The sequence below is a fragment of the Panthera leo genome, chromosome D2, assembly GCF_018350215.1.
Source record: "Panthera leo isolate Ple1 chromosome D2, P.leo_Ple1_pat1.1, whole genome shotgun sequence".
NCBI lineage: Eukaryota > Metazoa > Chordata > Mammalia > Carnivora > Felidae > Panthera > Panthera leo.
Window position 1 is genome coordinate 2,973,944 of NC_056689.1, and position 25,932 is coordinate 2,999,875.

At 39.6% G+C, this 25,932-nt stretch overlaps 1 protein-coding gene and 1 pseudogene across 3 annotated transcripts in view; one reads left to right on the forward strand and one right to left on the reverse strand.

Moving 5' to 3' along the window:
• PCDH15 (protocadherin related 15) overlaps window positions 1–25,932 on the forward strand; it is an 836,749-nt gene that overhangs the window by 51,914 nt on the left and 758,903 nt on the right. For all 3 annotated transcript variants that reach the window (XM_042907891.1, XM_042907887.1, XM_042907888.1), the window contains exon 2: window positions 1,751–1,869. In XM_042907891.1, the coding sequence (XP_042763825.1) occupies window positions 1,779–1,869 (91 nt within the window). In that variant the 5' untranslated portion in view covers window positions 1,751–1,778. The remainder of the gene's footprint in view (window positions 1–1,750; window positions 1,870–25,932) is intronic.
• Window positions 14,734–15,552, reverse strand: LOC122201898 (annotated as a pseudogene).

The window sequence follows — 25,932 nt, forward strand, 5'->3', positions numbered from 1 at the left end:
AATGAACAAATAAACACTTTAAAAACATCCTATAGCCATTCACTTAATCCTCAAAACAAACATACAAAGTAGATATCATTTTGTCTTCATGTTAATGATGAGGCGAGTAAGATAGAGATGCTTTCTCATTTGCTCAAAATCATGTAATCGGTGAGTTTAAGAACTTGCATTTACGAAGAACCCAGTGCTCTTTCGTGTGCTAGCATTGGCCAGTCGTAAGCATGAACTGTTGTGATATCTAATATCAGGCTCTCCTAGGCCTGGCATTTACAGAAGTAGAGGCTGAGTCTGTTGCCAGTAAGGGGGAAAAATGTGTGAGAGCCAGGTAATAAGAAAGTGCCTCTTTTTGTCTGTCTGTTTTAGGTAAGGAAACAGAACAACTTCCTTTCTAAAATGTGCATGTTCCAGTGCACTGACCTTTGAAATTTAAGCACTACGCATCCTATGAGTAAAAGAAAAAAAACGGGCTTGAACTTTTGATACAAGTTTAAAGTAAATTATGTATATCTATATATGCTATTATGCAAATAAACTATAACACACACAAATAAAACAGAAACATAGATGAAATAAACTGCATGTAAAGGCAGAATTAAAGTATTTCCTTGGCACATTCTGATGAACTTTACCGCTAGTCATCTAGGGGAGAGAATCCTGGACAGGTCTGGTTGACTGAAGGCCCTTGGGGTACAGGGTAGCGGGCCAGAAGCACCTAGTTATGAAGGTTGAGCAATTATCTAGACGACTGGGCAATCCCTCATGGAAATTTGGATTTCTACAATATTCTGGAAACTCGGAAGGCCTGGCAACACTGTACCAGCTGACCTCTGCAGGCAAACCCTGAGACTCCCAGTTTATCACAGCCTCACCGTCCCTGGTGTCCCTTTAGCCTAATTCACTCTCTGCTTTGGTCTTCTTGTCCCCCATAGGCATCTGAATGTAACGCCTTTGAATCAGAGAGACAGGGTTCCTATCCCTGTTCTTCCCTGATCTATACCCAGAGTCACGTTGAACAAGCCCGCATCAATGATTTTTTTCAATTTACACGGAAGCTTAGCACATCATTCTTTCAATAAGTTTTTTTTTTTTTTTTTTTGGTGCGCTCACTGGCCACTAATATTTCACCTGGTGTCTTTACTTCCTGGAGATTGCAAAGAAAAGCAAAGGGATTGAAATGAAATTCATCCAAGTGCTTTGGAAGACAGATGTGGTAGAAATGGATGGTGTTCCCTTGTCTTACTTGGCACAGTCAGTCCCTTATTGCTCTGCCAGGAAGCAATTAGAATTGTAATAATGTGTTTTTCTATTTAATTATATAAGACAAATGCCCATTGAAATGTTCACGTAGGATACTAACAACTAGTCTGCCAGCTGAAATCATCATGAAACAACGTACACGCTATCACTGACCTATGCTATGGCTACGATAAATGTAATAACTTCATAGTTGATTCACTCATAGGGTCTCCATTTTTAAAAAGGCGATGTCATCAGTATGTTAACTTCTTAACTTCCTTGCTTACAGAGTAACAAAATATTTCTTTCCTTAGAGATCACTTGTGTGTAAATTCATGTGGGTAAAGAGTTGCTGGGCATTGAGCGAGTGTGTTATTTTTTAGTGGATGGTGTGGCGCAGGTGATTACCTATGAAGTCATTGAGGCTTTTCTGTACTGTCACAGTCGTGTGTATAAATCCTATAATAGTCTAATGAACGTGTCACCTGTTTCCTTCCCCTTCCTGTGATTTCAGACCAGCCTTGAGCAGAATTTGACAGAAGATGTTACAACGGTTTTACCTCTGGAAATGCTTAGCTTCGGGGATCATCCTGGGAACGCTGTCTGCAGTCTGCTTCGGCCAGTATGATGATGGTAAGTCTGCTCTTAGTCTGACTTTGAGAGTTAGCCAGGGTTTCTGTAATTAAGTGGTAAAGGAAGCACAGCACAGAAATGAATAATGCTAATGTGTAGTTCGTTGTTAGAGGTTAGTAGCTGTTTGCAATAATTTACCTTAATTAAAATAGTTCTGCAAAAGTGGCATCCGATGTACTTCGTTTCTTAACAAGGATTGCAGTGTGGTGGAAAATCCAGAGCGAGGCCTCCGTTTGAACACTTACTAATTATCCCTGAGCAAATGTGTAATTGCTGTGGAAAACAACAACATTAGATGCTATTTACTAACCCTTGAATTGACACAATTAATGGTCTCCGATAAAATTTAAGACTGTAAAGTGTACCAAAATTTCCTGTGAGGAAAGATCTCTTTGAAGGAGTCAAAAGTAGGTGCTCTAAGTGATTTTACTGTTAGCACTTTCATTGGGTATGGCATTATTTCATCCACCGCTATTTAATTTGGAAAGAGGAAAACAGTGTAAAAGACTTGACGTTAGAGTTTGTGAGTTCCTTCCTAATACTCAGCCAGTCACTTTAGAAAGAGATGTTGGTCATCAAGGTCCCTCAGGGGACCATTTAACAAGTTCCATGTGCAGAACCTGAAATGTACGTGTCTCAGATATTTTAATAGTGGGGAGATCTGTGTTTGGATACCTCATAATGAAAATTAGGATATGTATAATACTTTAATAGATGGAAGAAACGGACAAATTCCTCCACTCTAGGAAGCTGAGTTTGGTTTTCTTTTTCCTTTTCATTGTTTTTACTTGATATTGTTTAGCAATCAGGGTCCACAGGCACCAGCCGCCTCTTCCCCCCTGCCGCTCTGTTATGTGGCCACACTGAGTAGCGGCAAAGAATGGCATTATTAGTATTTTTATGCTTTGCTTGGCTAAACTGAATGATTGAAGATAGATGAACTGATTTGACTTTATCTCAAACAGTATTCAAATTGTACATGTATTACGGCATTCTTAGTCATTCATGGTTAGAAAAATATGACTCTTTTCAGACTTGGAGAATAATTTTCAAGAACAATTATTTTTGTAAATCAATAGCCTGATTCCTTGAAAAGTTTTGCTAATTGGTCACCATTTACTTTAAGTGTGCCTGAACCCAGTGTTTCTGTTGTTGCCATTTATTGCGATGGTAAATCTCCATTTCAAAGAAAATTTAAATGTTGAGATAAATAAATAATGTAACAGCTACTTTGAAGCAATAGATAGATAGATAGATCGATAGATAGATAGACAGACATGAATGAACCTTGGAAGAGCATGACTTTCTATTAAAAGGAAGTATTTTAAATTTGCCCTGGGGAATAAGTGACAAATGAGTGTATTGATAGTTCTTGGCACCATAAGGCTTTCTATTTTTATTCATATTTGGCCTTCACACTGAGCAGGGGAGGGTTCACCATCATTGCTGACATTAGACATTTGCAAGCCCTGTACTTTTAAGCAATGTTAATTTAGGTTATCAGAGGAAATGACTCCATGTTTAGCCCATAATGCCGTAGATCGGTTTCCTTAATAAGCTCATTATAGCTCTTGCTCTTTCTAAATGTGCTCACATAGCCTCCAAAATAAGATTACCAGGTAACTGCTGGCCCAGGTGGTCTCCCGTCTGGAGCAGGGAGCTTCACACCTGCCACGTGGCAGGGCCAGGGTGCTGCCGGGCTGTGGAGGGGTGGCCCCCTGCAGCCCTAGAGACCTGCTCAGCCCTCCTCCTTGAGGTAACTGACTCATTGTCAGCAAGGCTGCAGGGGTTTGACCTTGGCAGAGACATATGCTCTGTAGTGTTTTGTGGAGACCTCTTCACCTTATGTGCATTCTAGCATCCCTTCCAAACTGGCCTCCTCCAGGGAGCCCCCGTGGTCCTACCACATCCAGGGGTACCTGAGCAACCCCCCACCCAGGTCTTTACTTCTCTCTGAACTTCCGCAATTAGGGTCTCTTGGCAATCACTTTTATCCAGTTGTTCAGTTATGTGTGACTGAAAATGGTTCTTATAGTGGCTGTTTTTTTTTTTTTTAAATCTATATGAAATCGTGAGCCCATGCTGTGAAGGAATGAATCAGAACTCGGCAGTGTATGACTATCGCACGAAATAACCCTAAACTGGAATATGCCATGAGAATCTCTTGAAGCGATTTTTTTTTAAATCCAAATGCTGGGGGATGGGGGTATGTAGGATCAGATGGAAGGAAGAAGATGGTGAGGTCATAAACATGCTGACAGCCTGTGAGAAATTAAAACTGGAAAGAACTCTTTGCCACAGCTGATGATCTGCTGGTTGGATTAGCCCATTGTGAGAGTTGGCGACTGACTGCATACATGGCTTGGAGCTTCAGATAGAGAAAAATAAAGGAGAAAAAAAAATGTAAACTACTTTGAAGCTATTAGGATAACAGTCTATTAGGATAAATGTCTAGATTTTTCTTGTATGAAATAATAGAACTCTTCTGGCTTGTATTGAAGAACAGTCTCCGATGCTTTTCTGTACATTTCCTTACTTAGCCATAAGGGAATTATCCTGAAATAAAGTATTCTAGGATTAGCCAGATGTGTGGAACTGCTTTTAAGGAAAATATATTATCTAATTATTATTTAAAATACTTTAAACAAAGTTTTTAGTTGAAAACTTTGGCAAAGTTTTGAGACTTTTCATATTCTCCTTTCAAATGGCTGAGAGAAGTTTTTAAGGTCAGTAATAAAATTTGTAGATGGCCTGTTCCATAAGGGATATTTCATTTGGTTGATGACTACATCTAAGCAAGCATTAATAACATAAGTGGGATTGATTGTATTATATTAAATTTTAAATGTAAGATTTTAGCTAACTGATAGAAAATAAAAGAACATGATCCATTTTTAGTTGATGGTCTCTTTCTACCCTTAAGACAGCGTTGGGATTGCTATTTTAGCTGTATTGTAATTCATTACCAGTAGTGACCAATTTATTTGACTGGGAACATGTGCCCTGATCCCCACTGACTTTGGGGGTGCTGGGGTGGAGGAACCACCGAGGAGCAGAGGAAGCAGGGCCATCTGGTAAGCGGTGTGCATTGTGGGGAAACAGATACACGAACGATGTCCCCCGTTCTAACACACAGGGACATCAATAAGGCAACTTGTGCACAGGCTTGGTTTGTTTTGTTTTGATTTCTTTCGAGTTCATGAAGGAATCATGAAAGGGAAAGAGAGAGAGCCAGAATGGGAAAATGACATATGGGTAGTGAATATGTTTTTTTTATTATTTCCTCTGTATTTTCAAATTGTCCATATTAAGTGTGTACTATTGCCATAATCAGATAGGAAAACAATTAAAAAAAAACTATATACTGTAACATCATGGCTAAGTTTGAACCAAAGTGTTAGAGGAGTTTTAGAAGTGTGTGTGTGTGTGTGTGTGTGTGTGTGTGTGTGTGTCTGTGGGAGAGGAGAGGAGAGGAGATAGGGGAGGGGAGGGGAGGAGAGGGGAGGGGAGGGGAGGAGAGGAGAGGGAGATTCTCTAAGTGTGATCCCACTGTGAAAGCTGGCTGGACTTTATTAAAGAAAAGGTTCATTCCCCCTGGCTGTGCAAGCATTCGGCCTGGAGGCCAAGCATCCTCTGTGCTGACTTTGAGCTCTTACACCGATTCACACGTGTGTGTGAGTGAGGGGGACCACTGTGTAGCACAAGCAGAACAACTACATGAAGGGGCTCTGTTTAAAAGCCCGTCACGAGCTGGACCCGTTCCCTTATAAATGGCAATAACTCTTGCAACTCAGTTTTGAAGTGTAGCATAGCACCTGGTATATGGCTCATGGCCAATAAACTGTTTACCTTTATTGCCATGGTTACTTCTCATCACTTAGAAATAATTATACTTCTATTTTCATAAACGTACATATTTGTTTATAAAGTACTTTGTGTCCCTGTGGTTGTATGTGTGTTTTTTTATGTCCCCCCAAATTTACCAGATACCTTGAAGACTTTGTTAAATGACACTTTCTCCTGAAAAGTGTTACTGATTGCATTATCTCCCCGGAGAGCTGACTGATTCCCCTGAAACTGTAGGTGAAGTTTGAGGAACATTTCCAGCTTCATTTTCATGCTTGCTGTTAGGTAATCCATGCAAGGTCAGCGAAGGGTAGACCGTCACTCAACGAAGACTGTAACTGTCTGACGTCTGATGCTAAAGCCTGGAAACTTCTTTTTTATCGGTGCGTCCAGAGGTCATGAAGCAGTGTGACCCTGGCTTATGCTAATTAACCTGAGAAGAGAATGGGCCACCAATGACATTGCTGATAATGGAATTATAAGGAGATTCTAACTATCCAGTGAGCTGAGCTGAAACCCTTGGGTTTCCAAGCAGGATGTATCCCCACTTGGGGTGCCTTGAGGAGAGGTGGTTAAATAAATTTCATGGCTCTGCGACAGGAGTAACATGGTTTTAATGGTTCGTATTCCCAGACTTTTCTAGACTGTCATGTAGGGCAATGCTATAGCACTCTGTCTACCTCATGTGTTCCTCTGCTTTCTATTCATGGGACTCTCATCATCTCCCCAGGATCATGCTGGAAACGTTTCCAAACTCCTGTGTCCTTTGAGTTTGCTGTTGCTAAGTGGAATGCCCATTATCTCTTCTTAACAACCTTATCTTTCTGGAAGTGGTACAAGGCAACAGTTTCCCTTGTCTCTTTCAGTTATAATCAAATTAAACTCAAGGTGATTACTGAAGACTCTAAGTAATTTTCAGTGAACTGGGTGGTCTGAAACATCATCCTTCACTTAAATATGATTTCTTTTTTTAGATTTTTTTTGTAATGTTAATTTATTTTTGAGAGACAGAGAGAAACAAAGCATGAGTGGGGGAGGGTCAGAGAGAGAAGGAGACACAGAATCCGAAGCAGGCTCCAGGCTCTGAGTCGTCAGCACAGAGCCCAATGTGGGGCTGGAACCCATGAACCGTGAGGTCATGACCTGAGCCAAAGTCAGCGCTCAACCAATTGAGCCACCCAGGTGCCCCTAAATATGATGTCGTTCATAGAGAGAAATTGAGCAAATATATTTGTACACCCATGCACATATACTCATACGCATACACCTACACACATAGCACACAGATGTCACTTTAGACAAAAATGAAACCATTAAAGCATATATTGTGATGCAAGTTTTTGCCTGAACATGTTGTGAACATCTCTTTCCGGTCTCCCCTTTAATTTCTTCCTCTTACAGAGACTATTTACATTATGAGATGAAAGCTTAGCTGTGTCCTTTCTTGATGTTGTACCCACACTGCATTTCTTGTCTCCTCTTTTCTGAAGATGAGTGATCTTGTGGGTCCTTGTTAAACACGTCCCCCATGGAACTAGTTTTAAACATTTGGAAATACACACCTTTTTAGGTTGTTTGTTTCAGCAACAGTTTTCTAGTCAACAGGTTCAGAAATACAAACTCAGTGCCTTCTCTGAGCTCTGACCTTGTGTCTAGAAGGATTACTTCTGTGGCTTTTGTGTATTCTAGTAATCGGCTCACTTAAAGTCCATCTGTGTACGTATTCTGGATGGCCAGAGAGCTGAAGAGCCAGGAAGAAAACCTCTGACAAACAGAAGACCAATTGTTGTACTTAGAAGATTCTCTTTTTGCTTGCCTACGTGCATGCGCTCTCTCTCTCTCTCTCTCTCTCTCTCTCTATCTCTGTGTGTCTCTCTCTATCTCTGTCTCTCTCTCTCTCTCACTCTCTCTCTCTCTCTCACTCTCTCTCTCTCACTCTCTCTCTCTCACTCTCTCTCACTCCCTCTCACTCTCTCTCTCTCTCTCACACACACACACACACACACACACACACACACACGTTATTTCCAATATAACTTGGATTAACTAAGTATGGATACTTCAGACACCCCGTTTGTCCAGTCTAGATGGGAAAAGAAGTGAAGGGTCTAATTCAGTGTTCAGACGATGCTGACAAAATTCACGGTACCTGGCCAGGTGCATGCTTCCCTCTGTGGTTCTAACCACCTGAAAATGTTCAACCCACTGAGAAATAGAATACTCATCTCCTAATGGTGTGAAAAGGCAGAACTCATTTTATATATCCCCAATGGAAACTGAGATTGAGCAAAAATGTCATCATAGTCTTGCCGGGCTCCCAATCATCGGCGACTCACACAGCTCGTGACAGAATGGTTCTGTTCGTTGGGTCTTTTCCTGTGGTGTCTCTATGCCTGTTACCACCACTTCCGCCCCAATTCCCTTAAGCTCCTCAATTAGCTTTTTCTCACAACTCTACTAAAACTGTACCCTCTAAAGCCTCCAATGACTACTTTCTTGGACAGATCCTATCATTTTCTAGCATTTCAGCAAGCGGCACTATTGATCTACCTTTCTTGCAGCTTGGTTTTTCTCAAGGATTCTGACTTTTTCTGATTTTCTATATATGAGACTTCTCCATCTTCCTGATGAATATTCTACCTCTTCCTTTTTGAAATTGAAATTGCCCCACTCTTGTTTATTTCCATAAGGAGCTATATTTTTTAAGAAACAAATTTTGATATTTTTTGACAGGTTGGTCATTTTCTGCCCCAATTTCCCTCCCATGGTGTGTTCCTCTCACTGCATACCATCTATGCACACCGTCACTTTTCCTGCAGTCCACACATTCAGATTCATTTATTTAGTTAACATTTTATTTAAATTTTCTTCTTTAACATTTATTTATTATTGAGAGACAGAGAGACACAGAGCATGAGCAGTGGAGGGGTAGAGAGAGAGGGAGACACAGAATCCGAAGTAGGCTCCAGGCTCTGAGCTGTCAGCACAGAGCCCGCCGTGGGGCTCAAACCCACAAATTGTGAGATCATGACCTGAGCCGAAGTCGGTCTCTTACCCAACTGAGCCACCCAGGCACCCCTTAGCTAACATTTTATTGCATATCAACTCTAGGAAAGACAATAGGGCATCAAAACTGAGACAGTCTCTTCATCTAACAATGACAGAGATACTCAATACACTGTGAAGTATATCATAATAGAATTGTGTGCAGTGTTTTGGGAGAACACAAATGGAAAATCTAAAAGATTTGGAGTAGTTACAGTAAGAAACTGTTTGCAGGACAAAACCTGAGTTTTCAAGTGAAGGAACTTAAGGAACATATGGACTTCCAGAAAAACCGTGTAGAACACTGAGTTGGAGTTCTGGTATCAGATGTATACACGTATCTCCACAAAACACCAAGGATTGTGCGTGCTGTTCTCTGGCCTCATTCAGGAAATGTTAGGTGTTAAAGTATCTGAAGGCAACAAAATAGCACGTGCTCGTTTGTGATCATGAGCTGTCCAAGCCTCATTTATAAGTTCATCCCCTTCATGGAACCCCAGCAAACCACATCCCTTTGTCTTTGTTTCAATGTGTGTGTTGTGTGTGTGAGAGAGAGACACACGGAGAGAGAGAGACAAATAGAGACAGAGACAGAGAAGAGAGAGACATCCCTGGAAGCAATTTCTCGAGTGTTTGCAGTGCTCAGTTTTTGTAATTGATTGTATCTAATGCCTTCTCATAAACTATAAACAAGTGTCCCTACATATCATATATGCATCATTCCTACATGATCAGCAAGTTCTTCTAAATCAGGAGTCATACTGTTACTCTATCTGTAAACAGCATCTCTTAATAATAGCCACTAACATTTATTTACCATCTACTAACCAAGCCCTCCATAGACATATTATTATTTCATTTTCACAGGAGCTCCATGAAGTCCTGGAGATGATGTTAATCACCACATACCATTTCACCACAATTTCACCTCCTTCCTAGACCAGAAAACCATAGAGGCACAGAGAGGCGGAGTTGGTCTCCCCAGGTGCCATACCTGGAAGGTGACAAAGCCAAAACCAGACCTGTTATCTGAGCTCCACGTGCAAAAACCACCTGCTGGGCATCAAAATCTAGTCTTCCTCTCCTGACTTTATTCAAATTATCTTTGTTCCTTGGTAGTAACCCATTCATTGTTATTTGGTGTTGCTACTAATGACACTTAATCAAAATTAAATGTGGAGAAGTTAGTCAAAGGGTAGAAACTTCCAGTTATAGAAGAATAAGTTCTGGGGCGATGATAGTTAATAATACTGCACTGTGTTCTTAAAATTTGCTGAAAGAGTAGATATTGGGTGGTCTCACCACAGCAAAGTACACACAAGCATGCACACATACATACATACACAGCAAAGTAAATACATAAATACATAAGTAAGACAACTATGCAGGATGAAATTGTGTTAATTTGGTTGACTATAGTTATCATTTTGCAATGCTTAAGTATCAAGGCATAGCACTCTATACCTTAAATATGTACAGTTGTTGTAAATTATAGCTCAGTCAAGCTGGAAAATGTCTGTCTTCCCCCTTTATATTCTAACACATCATATGATGTTTGTTTTATGTTTAGATTATAAATTGCTGAAGACAGAGACTGTCTCATTTGTTTTCCTCAGCCCTTGATGGAATGACCCAATTAGTGGTTATTGAAATAAGTAAGCATTGAATTAAAAAAAATTGAGAGATGAAGTACCTCTTTTGACAAAATAGGGCACGCCGGTTAGGTTTGAGAATACTGACTGAGTTCAAACCACAGTTGAGAAATGCACTTGGTGAGGGTTTGATGTCTATGGCGGGGCTCAGCATTGACATGGGGACACAATCACTGAACACCCGTGTACCGAGATGCTGCACGGAGCTACTCTTTTGCATCGTGTTGGGAAAATGACTTAGGTGAGCTATAACTACACACAGATACGTCGTGTTTTAGAGATTCCGCTGGCGTTTATCCCATCGTGGCGTGCCATTTAGAAAAGTCTGTGGAAACATCAGACCGAACCCATCTTTCCTCAGGTGTGCTTCCTGCCTTTTTTTATCTGATCATCAGCTGCCGTTCTGGGCATTTGTTCATGAGGTTGGCGGCTCACACAGTGGTGTTTATTCCTAGATCAGTAGCCCCGTTCTCACCACTAATCTTTCCTCCTCGTGGAAGCCTCGACACCGCCCCTCAGGGCCACTCAATTAGACTGTTCAGCGAGGACTGTCCAACTACTCTGAGTTTATTAAGTGTCTCTAGTGAACAGTCGGAATACTGATGAGAGCTGTTCAGACTGAGCCTGAGACCTTGTGTGAAGAGGGAGTGCCAGCCCCCTCGTCCAGAGTGTGTGGCTCCGTCCCAGGTGTGGCCGTAGCTGGTCCAGTGGGTCTGTGGGATGCACTTCCGGTAATGTCTCTACAGGGAAAGGAACGCAGCCCTTCAAGGAAACGTCAGCAGTGCACTGTGTCCTTTATTTCCCTTCATTCATTCATCTCTTCAGGTGTAACCAGCATGTGCAGCGCCTGTTACGTGCACAGCAGTTTTCTGATAATTGTAGCTGTGTGGTTTCTGTGTGCCAGCCACCCAACACATGCTACGCACTCTCCTCTGCTCACACTGCATATTTATTTACCCATAATCCGCATAATGTGTGTGTATGTATACATCTTTCTGAATAGGAGGGCATGCTATGGGAAAACAATCTCTGGGAAGAGCCAGATTTCTAGGACAGCAGGAAGCAAACAGGAGTGTTCAGCTGAGTATATATTCTCTTGTTTAATTTATTTAACCTTCACTAAAGTCCCATGGGATAAATTCTCTTATTAGTCCTGTTTCCCAGATGTGAAAATTGAGGCTTTAAAGATACCAAGCTGTCTTGGTTCAGAGTGCCACGATCGTCCTTCAGGCAGCCTGGCTTATGCTGCCACAGTCGTAACTACTATATTTCATGGTTTTAGTACAGAGGGTTAGAGGACTCATGGAAGTTAAACAGTGTGGACCCTGATCCTTCTTGGATCCTTGGAGAATGATGGAGCCATGATCAACCCCTGTTGTCCATTTAGTCAACATATATGTATAACATCTATCATGTGCCAGCTTCTTGCTAAGTTCTGGGGATACAAATATCAATAAGGTACATTTTTGACCTCGTGAATGCTACAGCCTAGTTCGTATGAAACATCCGTGCAAGGGACAAACAGATTACACATATTAATCAATATACTGTACATTGTGAAGGCTGGAGTTAAAAGGATGACAGGGTGCCTGGGTGGCTCAGTCAGTTAAGTGTCTGCCTCTTGGTTTCGGCCCAGGTCATGATCTCACCATTTGTGAGTTTGAGCCCCGTATCAGGTTCTACACTGACCTCACAGAGCCTGCTTGGGATTCTTTATGTCCTCTCTCTCTGCCTCTCCCCAGCTCATGCTCTCTATCTCTAACTGTCTCTGTCTGTCTCTGTCTTTCTGTCTCTCTGTCTCAAAATAATAAACTTAAAAATAAAAGGATGGCATTCTTACAAGTGTGTTCCAAGTCTGTGCTAGCTGTAGCTAGCCCTAGAAAGATTTTAGGATGAGATAGTTTAAGTTACTTGGAAACTGAGTGACGGGATGCATTAGATCCAAACCTGCTATATTAAGCATTCATGTGTGCAAAGCCAAGGGGAACATGGGAGGATTAACAGATGATACCCATTGGTGGTGTGTGGATATGGAAGATTATCGGTGGCACAGTAGTTGAAGCATGAGCTTTGGAGTCACATAGACCTTCTTCAAATCCTGGCACAATCAATGGATGAATTTTGATGAGTTATATAATCTCACTAAGACTCAGATCTCCATTCGTTAAACAAGGGTAATAGCAGCTCTGATTAGATTGCTGTTAGGATTAGCTGATGTGCACGAAAACTGCTTTCTATGCTTCCTAGCATATCGGCAATGATTAATACATGCGTTTTAGTATATTATAATAATTATTACTATTTTCAAATTAAAAGTAAGGTCAACTCAATGTTTCCTCATCATTACTCAGTATTTATTTAGGTTCCCTTGGCCTGAAAACATTTACACACACACACACTCACCTGCTACATCTTAAATGGACCGTACCTTTCTTAGAGCAATCAGTTGCCTTCTGCATCCTTTTTTTCTGGGAACCATAATTCTCTGCATGATTTTCTGCTCATCGAGCCTGGCATTTCTGAGCTGCACTGTTAAGGCGTCTGGTGTAGAGTAGAAACTCGGTAACCACTTGGTTGTCTGTACCCTTTCCACATTTTTCTTTCATGTTCTTTACCTCCTTCACCTCTTTGTCAGTTTTGATTAGTTCCTTTTACATGCAGGACTTTCCTTTAGTTCCTTCCTACTACCCTTTCTTCACTCAGGCAGATGCTTCTCTTATCACTTTCTTCTCATTTTTTCCTCATAGTTCATGCAACCCTCTCTCGCTTCCTTATTTCTTCTTTTTCCTGTTTCTTTGTCTTGTCTCTCTGTTTCTCTCTCTCTCTCGTACACAGCACCTGGTCTACTCTTGTCACCTTCCTCTCTTTAGATCATTTAAATCCTAGAAAGTACAACAAGCATTTTCCTGGCTCCAGTCACTCCAAGCTTTTAACCGTTTGGTCAACATTAAAAAAAAGCAGTCTTAACTGGACTTTTAATCTCATTTGTTACAGAAAGGAATTAGGATAGCATTTTAGAAAAAAAATTCCCAGAGTACACGTACACTTCAAAACCTCTAAAGCTTCCTTCTGTTATCAGATGAGCACTTCAGAGGAGATGCCGTCTGATTTCCTTCCCCCAAGATAATGAAGTTTGAAAACATTTTCAATTTAATCTCTAAATTTGTAAGATTTAAATCCAAACTAGGACCGTTGCCAAATAGCACCTGTTAAATTATCAGTTCCATGGGAGTTCATTTAAATATGGAAAGTGAGATATATTCTCAGGAAAAAACAGAACCTAGAAGGACAGCTGCCCAGTGACCTGAGGCCACTGGACCAGAGCCAGTGCAGGCGGCCTGCATCGGTCACGGGCGCTCCCTGCCTCCATCAGACCTGACACGAGCAGGCCCTTTTTTTCAAACCATTTAATGTGGCTTTGGGACAAGACATCCACAAATGTGACATCTGAAGACAGGCGTGATGTATTTCTGTGTGTTGTACGATACCAGCCGCTCCATTCCATAGCATAAACAAAAAATACACAGACTAACGTACCTATTAAAAATCATATGAAAATCAGCTTCCATGTACTGCAACTTCTTGAAGAGTTTTCCAAGTTCAGTGCTCATGCTGATGTTAAAAGACAGTATTATGCAAACAGCCTTGCCAAGAAACTCTTTAATTCTGGATTTTCCACCAGCCCCATCCCTTCACTAGAGATTACTGGAAGGAACAACTGACCAGTGATGGGACTGCTAATAAGAATAACTAGAAACTTCTAAAGAAGCACTTTAAAAACAGAAGAGATTCAACCATGTCCCCCAACATAGGGAAGTGTCAAATGGCAATATTCCTTGTTGACCTTGGACAATGCCCTCCAGTAGGAAATGCTGCAATTTAAGATTGCTGACATCTTTTGGTAGAGCAAATAAGTAACGAATAGATTGTTAAAAAAAAAAACAAAACAGTGACTTACACTATAAAAAAACATATTCAGTAAGCGTTGGATACAATTGAATCTCATTCAGAGTTTTATGCTTATGGGATTCATATGGCCATATTTAACTTTTTTTGGCTCAGTTCAAGTTTAATAGAAACAACAAAAGATGGCAAGGGAAGCCCGCTCCTGGACACAGCAGTTGGCTTGCCCCACAACACAGCTCAGGCCATTCTGTCCAGAGGAAGAAAGGCTGGTGTCCCCAGTCCCTGCGGGAAGGGCCTGTCCTGTCCCATTCCACATCTGCACCTAAAGTTTTGTGTTTTAAGTATGACAATTGTACAAAACAGATTTTGTTTTCATGGCTGCCTACCGCAGCCAGGCCCTAAAATGGCTCTGTGCTCACTTCTGCTTAGAGAATTATTCCTTGCTCTTCTGGATATCAGGCTTGATGGAGTCATGGCCAGGCTTCCAGCCAGCTGGGCACACTTCCTGTGCCTGGCAGTAAGCTGGAAGGCCTGAACTAGTCTGAGAGTCTCATCCACAGAGCAGCCAACAGGCAGGTCATTCACAGTCATCTGCCCAAAGGCAGTTCCATCATCAGTGATAGAGGCCCCTGCATGAGATGCCCTCATCAGCCTTTCAGACTCCATTCTCCTGAGTGATGGTTCACTTGGGGTCTGATACCAGGGGAACAATGATGGGTCCCAGTGCTCTTTGTTTCTCGGGTGTGTTTATCCATGCCAGGTGACAGAAATGGGAGTCTGCAGGAGAACTTGGCAGTTGACTTTTTAAAATTCTCCTGCCCTGGATCACCTGGGTGGCTCAGTTGGTTAAGCATCCAACTTCAGCTCAGGTCATGATCTCACAGTTCATGAGTTCGGGCCCCATGTCAGGCTCTGTCCTTACAGCTCAGAGCCTGGAGCCTGCTTTGGATTCTGTGTCTCCCTCTCTCTCTGCCCCTCCCCTGCTCATACTCTGTCTCTCTCTACCTCTCAATAAAAGGAATAAACATTATTTTTTTTTTAAATTCTCCTGCCCTGTCACTGAGAGCAGTGATCTCCATCGGGCACACAAAGGTTAGGTCAAGAGCGTAGAAGGGTACAGTATATTTTCCTTTGTAGTCAAGGGGGCTGATGTCTGAACTGGCCATCTGGCATAATGGTCATGGCTTTGATGTTGGGGGGCAGGATGCTTAATTTCAGCCTTTCCTAAAGACATCTTGCTGTCAGCAGCTCTGACAGATAACACAGCAAAAAGCAGTCTGGAAGAAGACCCCTACACCCATTTTTAAATGCATTTTTTGAATCTATACCAAATTACAAAGACATATTGCTCTAAGAGGGAACAGAAAGCCTGTACATATGAATGAATGAATGAATGAATGAATGAATGAATGAATATTTCACTTCCTTTAATGAAGGATATGTAGGAGCAAGTGAATTTTGAAAGTATGCCCAAAGAGAAAATTGTATTCTAACTTCGGAAATTCTCAAAATAGGCTCTTCTCAATATGCTGTATGTATGACAAGTTTGGCAACACTTTTATTTCAATACATTAGCCAATTATACTGATGAATTGGATTGGATTGTAGAATTTCATTGTATAAAACTAGAAAAAAGGAAATTACTGGTACTTCTGAAATACATTTCTTAAGTATTTTTTGAAATTTCTTTCAGGTTTGAGGTTTGGAAATCATTTTAAAAAGTATGATATAAAGTTATTTGAAGAGATGCTCTTAAAGTAAATTAAAAAAAAACTTATGTTAGAATAGGTTTATCAAACTTTATCATCAGTCTTCCTCCTTCACTTTGGAAGATAAACAGATACTTACAAGGAATAAACATGGGTCAAAGTCACTTTAGTAAAGACTGATACTTTTTATAGAAAATATGTTTCGGGTATTTATTGGCAAATATGCACTTTTTCCTTTTTCCTTAGTTTCAATGGATTTTCTTTAAAATATACAGAAATAAGAACATGTGAAGTGAAATGAACTGCTACCTCTAAACTGAGCCATTATGATTATTCTGGTTTAGGACATAATCGTTATTGCTTCAGAGAAATGAATTTTTCTATGAATCACTTCATCTCTGTTAGTGAATATTTTTTTAAGAATTCTTTAAATATCTGTTAGTGAATATGTAATATATATCTTGTGCTAATTACTTTCACTATTCTTTCATTTAATTATTTATTCACTCAATACAGTTTTATAGGATTGCTACTCTGTGCCAGGTTCTGTGGAGAGCACTGGGACAAAGAGTTTATTCCAGATGGAGAGAATAATATCCCCATCCCAATGGAGAGAGTAAGGCCCCATGATCAGAAGTAAGCATGGTGTGGCTAAGAGTCTGAATGAAGGCCTGTGTAAATCAGATGCTAATGAAACTGAGGAGATATGCAGGGACCAAGGTTGTTGATAGTCAAAGTGGTAATAATTTTAGTTTTAATTGTAAGTGAAGCCATTGGAGTTTTAACAGCAGGAGTGCAAGAAAATATGTGACAATAAAATCCCATTTGTTCTAAGACAGATCACTAGATACAGTGAAAGAATGGATTCCCGTAAAGATTGATGCAGGACTCACACAGGCAAGATACACACCTGTGACATAGTCTAACCAGGAGATGGTATGGAGGAGGAGGGTTGGGTCGAGAAGGAAACTGGATCTAGAGACTGGTGGAGAGATTAATACAAACACACACAATGCACACACATACACATACACATGTGATGTGTGATTTATTAAAAGCCAAGAGTGAGGGGAGTGAGGGGAGGCAAAGATATATGGAAGTATTCCCAGAGCTGGTCCATTCACTGAGATGGAAGCCCTAAAATGACCACAGATAGAGGAGCGATCATGAGTTTAGTTGGGGGTACATTGAGTTTGAAAGAGCAAGTAGTTAATTTAGAATGGTGTTAAAATTTTGCAAAAGTAATAATAAGTAATCCTCAATGCTTTGCTCTGATTTTTCTTAAAAAATCACCAATGGGGTAGGAAATTATCAATTCTTACAATTATTCTTTGTTTTTTGTTGAAAGAAATATATATTTAATTTTGATTCCTCTCTGGATCCTTGTGTACAATTCAATGAATTGTTCTTCTTTATAAGAATGTCTAATATACAATTGGTAAGGTAACAATTGTATATTGGATATTCCTACAAAGAGTAATAAACATAATTTTTCTCTCAAGAAAGAAAAAGACATTGATATTTTGTGTTTAATTTGTTAAAATAATCATATAAAGCCAAAATGATAAAGAAATAAAGGAACATCAATCTAACATTCTGGAATGCAGGATTTTTCTCTAAAAATTTAGAGTTTGTAGGACTTTTTTTTCCCTTTTAATATTATAAAATGAGTAAATTTAGAGCCCGCTTCAAGAAACACCTTTTAACCAGTTGACCAAATAAGATTTTAAGAATAACATCAAAGAAAATATGTATATTTTCTCATGGACTCAGTTTTTGAAGTTATGTTTGTCTGAATAAATCATATTATAAACTATGGAAATTGACAATAATTTTATGGGTGATGGGTATTGAAGAGGGCATCTTTTGGGATGAGCACTGGGTGTTGTATGGAAACCAATTTGACAATAAATTTCATATATTAAAAATTAAAAAAATAAAATAACATAGCTAAAAAAATTTTAAAAATAAATAAAAAATTCAAAAAAAGAAGAGAATTTTAAATTTTGTTGTAGCCCCTTTATGTAATACAAAAATTGAATTTGTAATTAATTAAAAAATACATATATATGTAAATTTTTTAAAGACTGTAAGTAAAATGGTCATGAATTATTTTCCATACCCATTGTAATTCAATATGAAAACATCAAAAATTACTATTTTGAAAGATTAAATGTAATACTCCCTAACAGTTTTTGTCCTCCTCAGGAGACAGGAGGGGTAAAGGACAGGGTTTTTGGTGTAGGGATACAAGTGTGAAGAAGGGAAGCGAGGCACCCTCCGAATCCCATTAGCCATCTCATTTTTCTCTTTTTCTCTGTTGTTTTGTCTGGGTAAATTTTTACCTGAGTACTTTAGGATGTTAATTATCATTAAATGCCCTTACTGAATGTAACTAAATATACTCTAGATATATTAACAATGTGCAGAGATTCCTGGGACAGATTTCTTTCCCCATAGTACACATTTGAATTTTGAAAAAAACAATCGTATTTGTAAGTCTGTCAATTATTTCGTAGACCATATCCTTCTTTTCAAAACATACTCATTAGATTGCAATCAAAATAGAGTAAAATACATAGTTTCTCCCTGAATTTAGTACCCCATCCTAAGTGTCATAAATGCCTGTCTTAAACATATGGTCATAAAAGCTGAAAAGAATTCTTTTTTTCATAAAAGATCCCGAGTCCCCAGAGTTTATGGAGCTCTACTGTGTTCTGAGAGGTACAAAATGTGACACAAGTGGGGGAATGAAGTAGTCTCCCCACTTCTGTGAAGAACTAGAATGACGTCAGAATATTAAGAATTTCTGTGCATAAGGTATCGCTTTGATCCTTGAAGAGTTTGCAAATTTGGGAACACCGAGACAAAATCTTAACATAGACATTGGTGACCCACTGTGCTTCCAATCACAGCATTGAGGTGATGCCTTCAAGTGACTTTGAGAGCAGAGGATTCATACACGAGTCCACTTATATAAGACCATATTGCCAAAGGGATATCCAAAAATGACAGGGCTAAGATTTGAGAAGACAGAAACTTCAGCTATTCCACTAACAAGCTGGATGACCTTGAGAACATCACTTCCCCTATCTGGGACATAGTTTCCTCATCTGTTACATGAAGAGCTTAATTTAATGTAACCCTTTGGTAGGAGATTCTTAAAATAATCTAGTCAAATTGACCTGGACATTGTCCATGTAGAAGGTCCTCATGCTTCAAATGTTCAATAAAATAAAATATATCCTCTTCTGTCCATGGTACTGAATAGATGAGCTAACTATGTCCTGAAACTTGATTGTTTCAGTACCATAGTTATTGAATTCATGACACACACCAGACAATTCATTATCCCCTTGGGATAAACAAAACAATAGCTTTCCAAAGATTCCACATCCTAATTCACAGAACCTAGGAATATATTACATTACATGGCTAAGGGCAAATAAGATTTCAGATAAAACTAAGTTAGCTAATCACCTGACTTTCAAATAAAGAGATTATCATGGATTGTCCAGAGGACCCGATGTGATCATCAGGCTTCTTAAAAGTGAAAAACTGAAGCCATTTAATTCTGAGTGGGAGAGGAACGTGAGTGTGGAGGAAGTGACAGTGATGTGCTAGGAGAAGAGATTATCTGGCTGTTATTACCTTTAAAGATGGAGAAAAGACCATGAGCCAAGAGAAGTGGACAGCTTCTGGAAGCTAGGAAAGGCAAGAAAATGGATTCTGCTGTAGACCCCAGGAGAAGAACACATCCCTGTCCACACCTTTATCTTATGCCAGTGAGACTTGTGTCTCACGGAACTGTTGTTCTGAGCTACATAGTCAGTGGTGGTTTGTTACATCAGCCGTAGAAAAGTAACACATCCCTTAAAGATTTTATAGCATAGTTAGGGACGCAGACAAGAAACCTCATAAAGCTGTCAAAGTGGCATTCACAGAATTTTATGGGAAAACAAAATTGCTAACAAAACCATTCTGGAGTTAGCCTTGTTAAATTGTTTTTCTTAAAGAACAGTTGTAAGTTGTGCCTTGAACAGGACTAGGGTAAGCAGAGGCAGAGATTTGTGATAGAGGGAAGAGAACTGAACTCAAACAGAGGCAGTAGCAGATGCTATGACATGAAGGTGTGAAGGACGTTCGTATACCTGGAAGAATCACAGCTTACTGAAATCTGTTTACTTCTGTTTTACCACCGTATGTCAGTATTGCCACAGTTTTCCTTTACATGATTTCAGGTAAAACAACCAAATCTCAGCCCCGTTCCTAGGATTAGGAAGCAATAGGACTATACTTGCAGACTTCGTTTCTTATTCATAGTTATAAAATTAAAGCTTTTAAACTATCATATTGCATAGACTTGGGCCTCTTTGTATCTTTCTGCCATTCCAGTTATTAATTCTAGAAAGAGGAAAAGTGCTACCAGGCTGTGACCTGGTGCCCTTTCCATGGTCCTCCCATCCCTTGTGCTCATGTCACTTCTTTCTGTTCTACACATTTCAGAGACTTGATCTAAAGTCTTAAAGCACATTGAATTTTTCACACGTGTGGCTTCTTGAAAATATATTTGCTTAAGATAGCTTCATGGTTTGTCAATGCATGACGTTTATAAATTTCAGATCAGAGGGAAGATGTGATACCTCCAAATTCAACGCAATTTACTTGCATAGTATGCAGAGAACAGACACCACGGTCCATAGCAAGGTCTGCTTACAGGGTTGGCCCTTGTCTGGCATCTGCAAGAGAGATTGCATCCTGGAGCAGAGAGGAGGGGGTAGGGCACCACAGAGGTGCAGGTGCGTGGTATTGGTATTATTGCTTGGGCAAGTAGGCAAGGGTCATTACGTCATATCAGTATGTACTTTTTAAGAAGAGCCCTGTTCATCTGGTAATGATTAGAGGGTATAATAAATTGCTTATGATTAGTCTAGTAAAGTATATTTAATATGTAATTAAAATGCTAACAATGGAAGAAAAGGCTTTGGAAACATTAGTATTTAATTCTGAGAATTACTGGATGAATGCTTTTTTAAATGTTTAGATTTTATTTATTTTTCTTAATGTTTTGTAACATTTATTCATTCTTTGAGAGACAGAGACAGAGCATGAGTGGGGGGAGGTGCAGACAGAGAAGGAGACACAGAATCTGAAAAGCAGGCTCCAGGCTCTGAGCTGTCAGCACAGAGGCCATGTGGGGCTTGAACTCACAAACTGTGAGATCATGACCTGAGCTAAAGTCTGACACCTACCCTACTGAGCCACCCAGGTGCCCCTGGACTCATGATTTTATACTGGTTAACTGTATTTCATCTCTCTAAGCTTTAGTTTCCTTCCTTCACAAATGCTGATCCTGAGTCTCTCGTAATGGTTTTGTGAGACAGGTTAGCCCTTAGACCAAGTAGCAAACATTTCTGGTTCTCCGAATAGGCATGTTACAGGATGGTACTTCTGCACGTGTTCTGCTCTTCTTTTTGTTTTCTTTGGTGATGTGCAGCCATGATATCTGTGATTACAGCAGTGAAATTACACAAATCAACTCTGAAACAAAAGTTTGAGATCCAGCTACAATTCGCCACATTTCCTTCCATATGCTGAGTGTGCCATCATTCGCTTTGGCTCATCTGGTCTTCTGAGCAACTTTGATCACAGAACCATTTGCACATGGAGAATGAGAGAAAGCGTATACGCTCTTTGTTGTTTTATTTCTGTTTGTTCGTTACCACAGCATATCTTTGCCCATCCTAACTGGTCAAATTTTTACTAAATGAAATAAAATAATGCAGCACACCCAGCAATAATGCTTAATGTATTATATGTGATTCGCAAGTAATAGCATTATGTATTCCACTTATGTACCAGAGCTCGAACAGAATACCACAATGAATGGGTCAAGTTTAATAAGCAAAAGTGTAGGGAATTTATCAGTACATGGAGAGGCACACTCACCTGACTGATAGAACAGGAGGCATTAAATACAAATTCTGTCACCACCATTTTTTTGCCTGGAGGTGTTTTTTTACTTGAATTGTTAGAGCAAAGATCAACTAAATAACTATGTGTTTTACATCAATTTCTTAATGACTGTTTTTACACCAGCTTTGCCTGACCATGAGTCAGGAAAACAAGTTTCAGATGATTTCTTTCTTTATACAATGAGATTATTCTTACAAATTTCAAAAAGAAACAATACTCAATGGTATGCTACGTAGGCAGACTTATATATGTGAATATTGTTTTAGGAAAGAAAAATATAGACATAAAATTCTGGTGAATGATAACATCTGGCCATGAGAGTTCAATGGTGAGCTCATGATTAGAAATCTTTATCTGACTAAAGATGCTGCTTACACTTAGGAATCTACTTAAAAACAAAAAGAATCTCCATTTGGGCTTGTTATCCAAAGTAGTCATGGCCAGTATTGTATGGCATTTTAAAAGTATAGAGTATAATAAACTGTAGTTTTAGAATTGTAAAGAAGCCTAATTATGTGTCTTTTAAAGTTCACTGAAGTTCAAATGTTTGTTTTGGCGGACCCACAGCCAAAGCAGTTGGAAGACAGTATATATGCACAGGCATCTTTAAAATTAACTGTTTTAATTACCAAAGTTAAAAGAAATATATAAATTTTCTTCTTAGTCTCTTTTCCTGCAGTTTACTTGCTTTCCCTTATCTTCATCCTTTTTAAGGAAGATTTACAGAGCCCTGATTCATACACCAAGAACACAACTGGCACTTAGATTAACAAATTAATAATGCTGCACATTTTCACATAAAAATGTGTAATTTTGGATAAAATGCAGTAAGTCCAGAGATTTATACAACCTTCAAGAATTAAAATAAGTAGAATATTCTTCATTTTCCATAGCTATAATCAATGAAATATTTTGAAATTTTAATAATTTTTAAATGTTTTTATTGGCTATATTTCCAGACCATATAAAGAGCATTCTTAAGAATACAAAACTGTGTAAATATCTTGTAGTGTCCAATATGAAAAGTTCCTTTCCTTTGAAATGCAGTACTGTGTTTGTCCTTGATATGAATACCGCGAGTATACGATACAAGTATAGGGGCGTGAGGAGCCTCGTGAATTGAGCATAGACATTTGGCTGTGGACACAGGGAACTGAAAGTATAGAACGTGTCTGAGGAACAGCTCAGACGAGGAGACACAGGCATGGCTGGCGTGTGGGTGTCTTGGATATCAGGGGATGCGTGGCCTCAGGGGGAGTTCTACCTGCCTCATTTGTCAGTTTCCATAAAATCTCTCTGTGTGCCTACACTCTGTTTAGGACTTAGAGTCCGTTTTTATGACCTGCATGTTTGTCGTGGGGACATCTCTCCACAGTGAGCGTATCCATCAGGTTAGAGACATAACTGGTATATAGACCCTGTGGAGATCACAGGGAGCCCTGCTGCCCTCACGGGGTCCTTACTTGTGTGCTGTGCCACCTCATTGTTCCCTTCCGCAGCTGCCCCCTTCTCACAGGGTCCAGGCGGCTTCCACTACAGGTTGCTCTGTGCTCTGTCCAGCCTCCTCCTTGGATGCACACGTGACCCACCCGGTACACCACCTCCCTCCTCTGCTCCAGCCAGACAAACCATGTGGCAAACACCCAACCTTCTTTGCTCTTGGGCAACACCGCTCCCTATTTTTTTACAGAACAAATCCACGAAGCTTCAGTATCCTGGAAATCTCATTACTGAATGATTAGATCAACTTCCGAAAAGAGTCAGAATTTTAGAGGGAAGAGTTCAAGTTCTATCTAAAATGCAGTATTCTTTGCCTCTCACAAAACAATACTGCTAAACACAAAGGCATTCAGGAGAAGGTACTTAGGGGACCTCTGTCCACTTCTTCCACGGCTCTCTGACCTTCGGGTTGACCCATACTCCCTTGTTCAGGTTACTCTGTTTAAACAAAATATCACGTAACTCCCGTGACCAAAACTCAGGTTTTTCTCTAGTAACCAGAGATTCTCACTGAGTTCTAATTTAATTTGAGCAAGTGAGAATATACCTTCCGTTCCCTGCTTCCATTTTATATCCCCAAAGCCTACTCAGTACCTCCCCCTATTGCCCTATAAACTATGCAAAACTCCCCCCGCCAAAACTGGGAGGAATACAACTCCCAGTCCTTTTGAGGCAGAACCTAGGTCTGATTTTACAGTCTATGGCATATTTTTTGATTTGGAAACCTAAGGTAAGTGATTTCATAAACCTGTGTCTACTCTCCTTTTGATCCAGTCTTTGGGGAAGTATGCATTCTTATAATTTCCCTCAGGATAGAAAATTCAAGAAGAAGGATGCTGGTGCCCTTCATCCTCAAACCACATTTTGGATCTCTTCCCTTCAATGTAGGGTTGTTGCATTTCTTCCTTTATATCCTTTTAAATTATTTCTATGGAGCTTTTAGAAATATTTAATTAAAGGTAACACAAAGAAATATTCACTAACATTTTATTAAAAACCAAAATATCTCAGCTTCGGCCTGATTAAGACGGGTTTTTAAGGTGATTCACATTTTAACTCACGAGGACATCCACATGCAGTTTAGGGTTGTAGAGAACAGAGGCTTGGTGTTAAGAGCCCGAGATACGGCATTGTTTATTTCTCACTGAAAATTAAAAAAAAAAATGAGTTGACATTTTCCCCCAGTAATGTTAAACCAAACTAATAATAAAATAACACACATCCAATTAGAGAATAACTGAGGAAGAAATTACAATTAATGATTTATTTTTTTAAATAATGATATATTTTTAACCTGCACCTTTAGGGGAGATGAGAAGTAAGATTAATCAGAGAGTTCATGTCAAATGGATCTGTATGTGTGTAAGCAGAAAACATATATGAATCCTCAAAAGGAACTTCCACTTGCTGTTTTCTATTTATCACTTAAAGCCCTGCTTTTAAGGGTTGGTGTGACTAGTGCCCTTTTCCTAGTGCCCTGAGATCAGAAATAGCCATTTCCCTGAGATCAGTTGTCCGCAGCTCGTACCTAATGCTGTGATAGATGCGAGAAAACCAGTAACAATCGTGTGACAGCCACTGGCAAGTGACTAGCAAAAATGGATGTAATTTTATATCGCTCATGGCTTGAATTTCCCCCATTATATAATGGATGTGCCTTTGTAATTATTTTAGGATGTTAAAATTCAGCTGCACTGAATATAGTTTAAGTAGCTATTGACCATATAATTTTTCTGTGATTCGATGCACACGCACATAATAGGTAAAGTACTATAGTGCATTGTATTTGTAGTTGTTTTCCCAGAACAGGTGAGATGACCCTATTTATTCACCCTAGTGAGTTTCACCCTCTTGAAGTCAAAATAAATTATAATATATGATAGAAAATTGAAGAACTATAATGCAAATTGAAGGAATACAACCAAAAGTCCACTGAAAGATTTTGTGTTTTGAGTGGATGTCAGATTATTTTCAGCCTATTTTTGACCATTTGCTTGTCTGCTGAGTATCTAGTCTAACTTCTCAAGTTAAATAATCATCACTGCCACCACATTCCTCTATTTATTCACTCTCTACTTAATTGCTTAAGCCAGATTTTGAGAAGTACCTTGGATTTGCTTTTGCCATCTTTCTCATATATGGATACCCACCCTCTTTATCAGTTCTGGTGGTTCTGTTAGTTATTTATTGCATCAGTGCCTTCCTTCATGCCTCGCTCTTTTATCAGTTAAGATGCCCATGCTCTGTTATTCTGAGAAGTAGAGCGGTCTCCTGGATGGCCTCACTGTCTCATCAAACTTGCACGGCTTTCTTAGAGTACTCTTTCTGAAAAATAAACACTAAAAAGGTAATTTAAAAATGGTCAAATCTATTAGCCTGGCCTATAAAGTGTTCCCTGTTCAAACTTACCTACTCAGCTTTTACCTGAT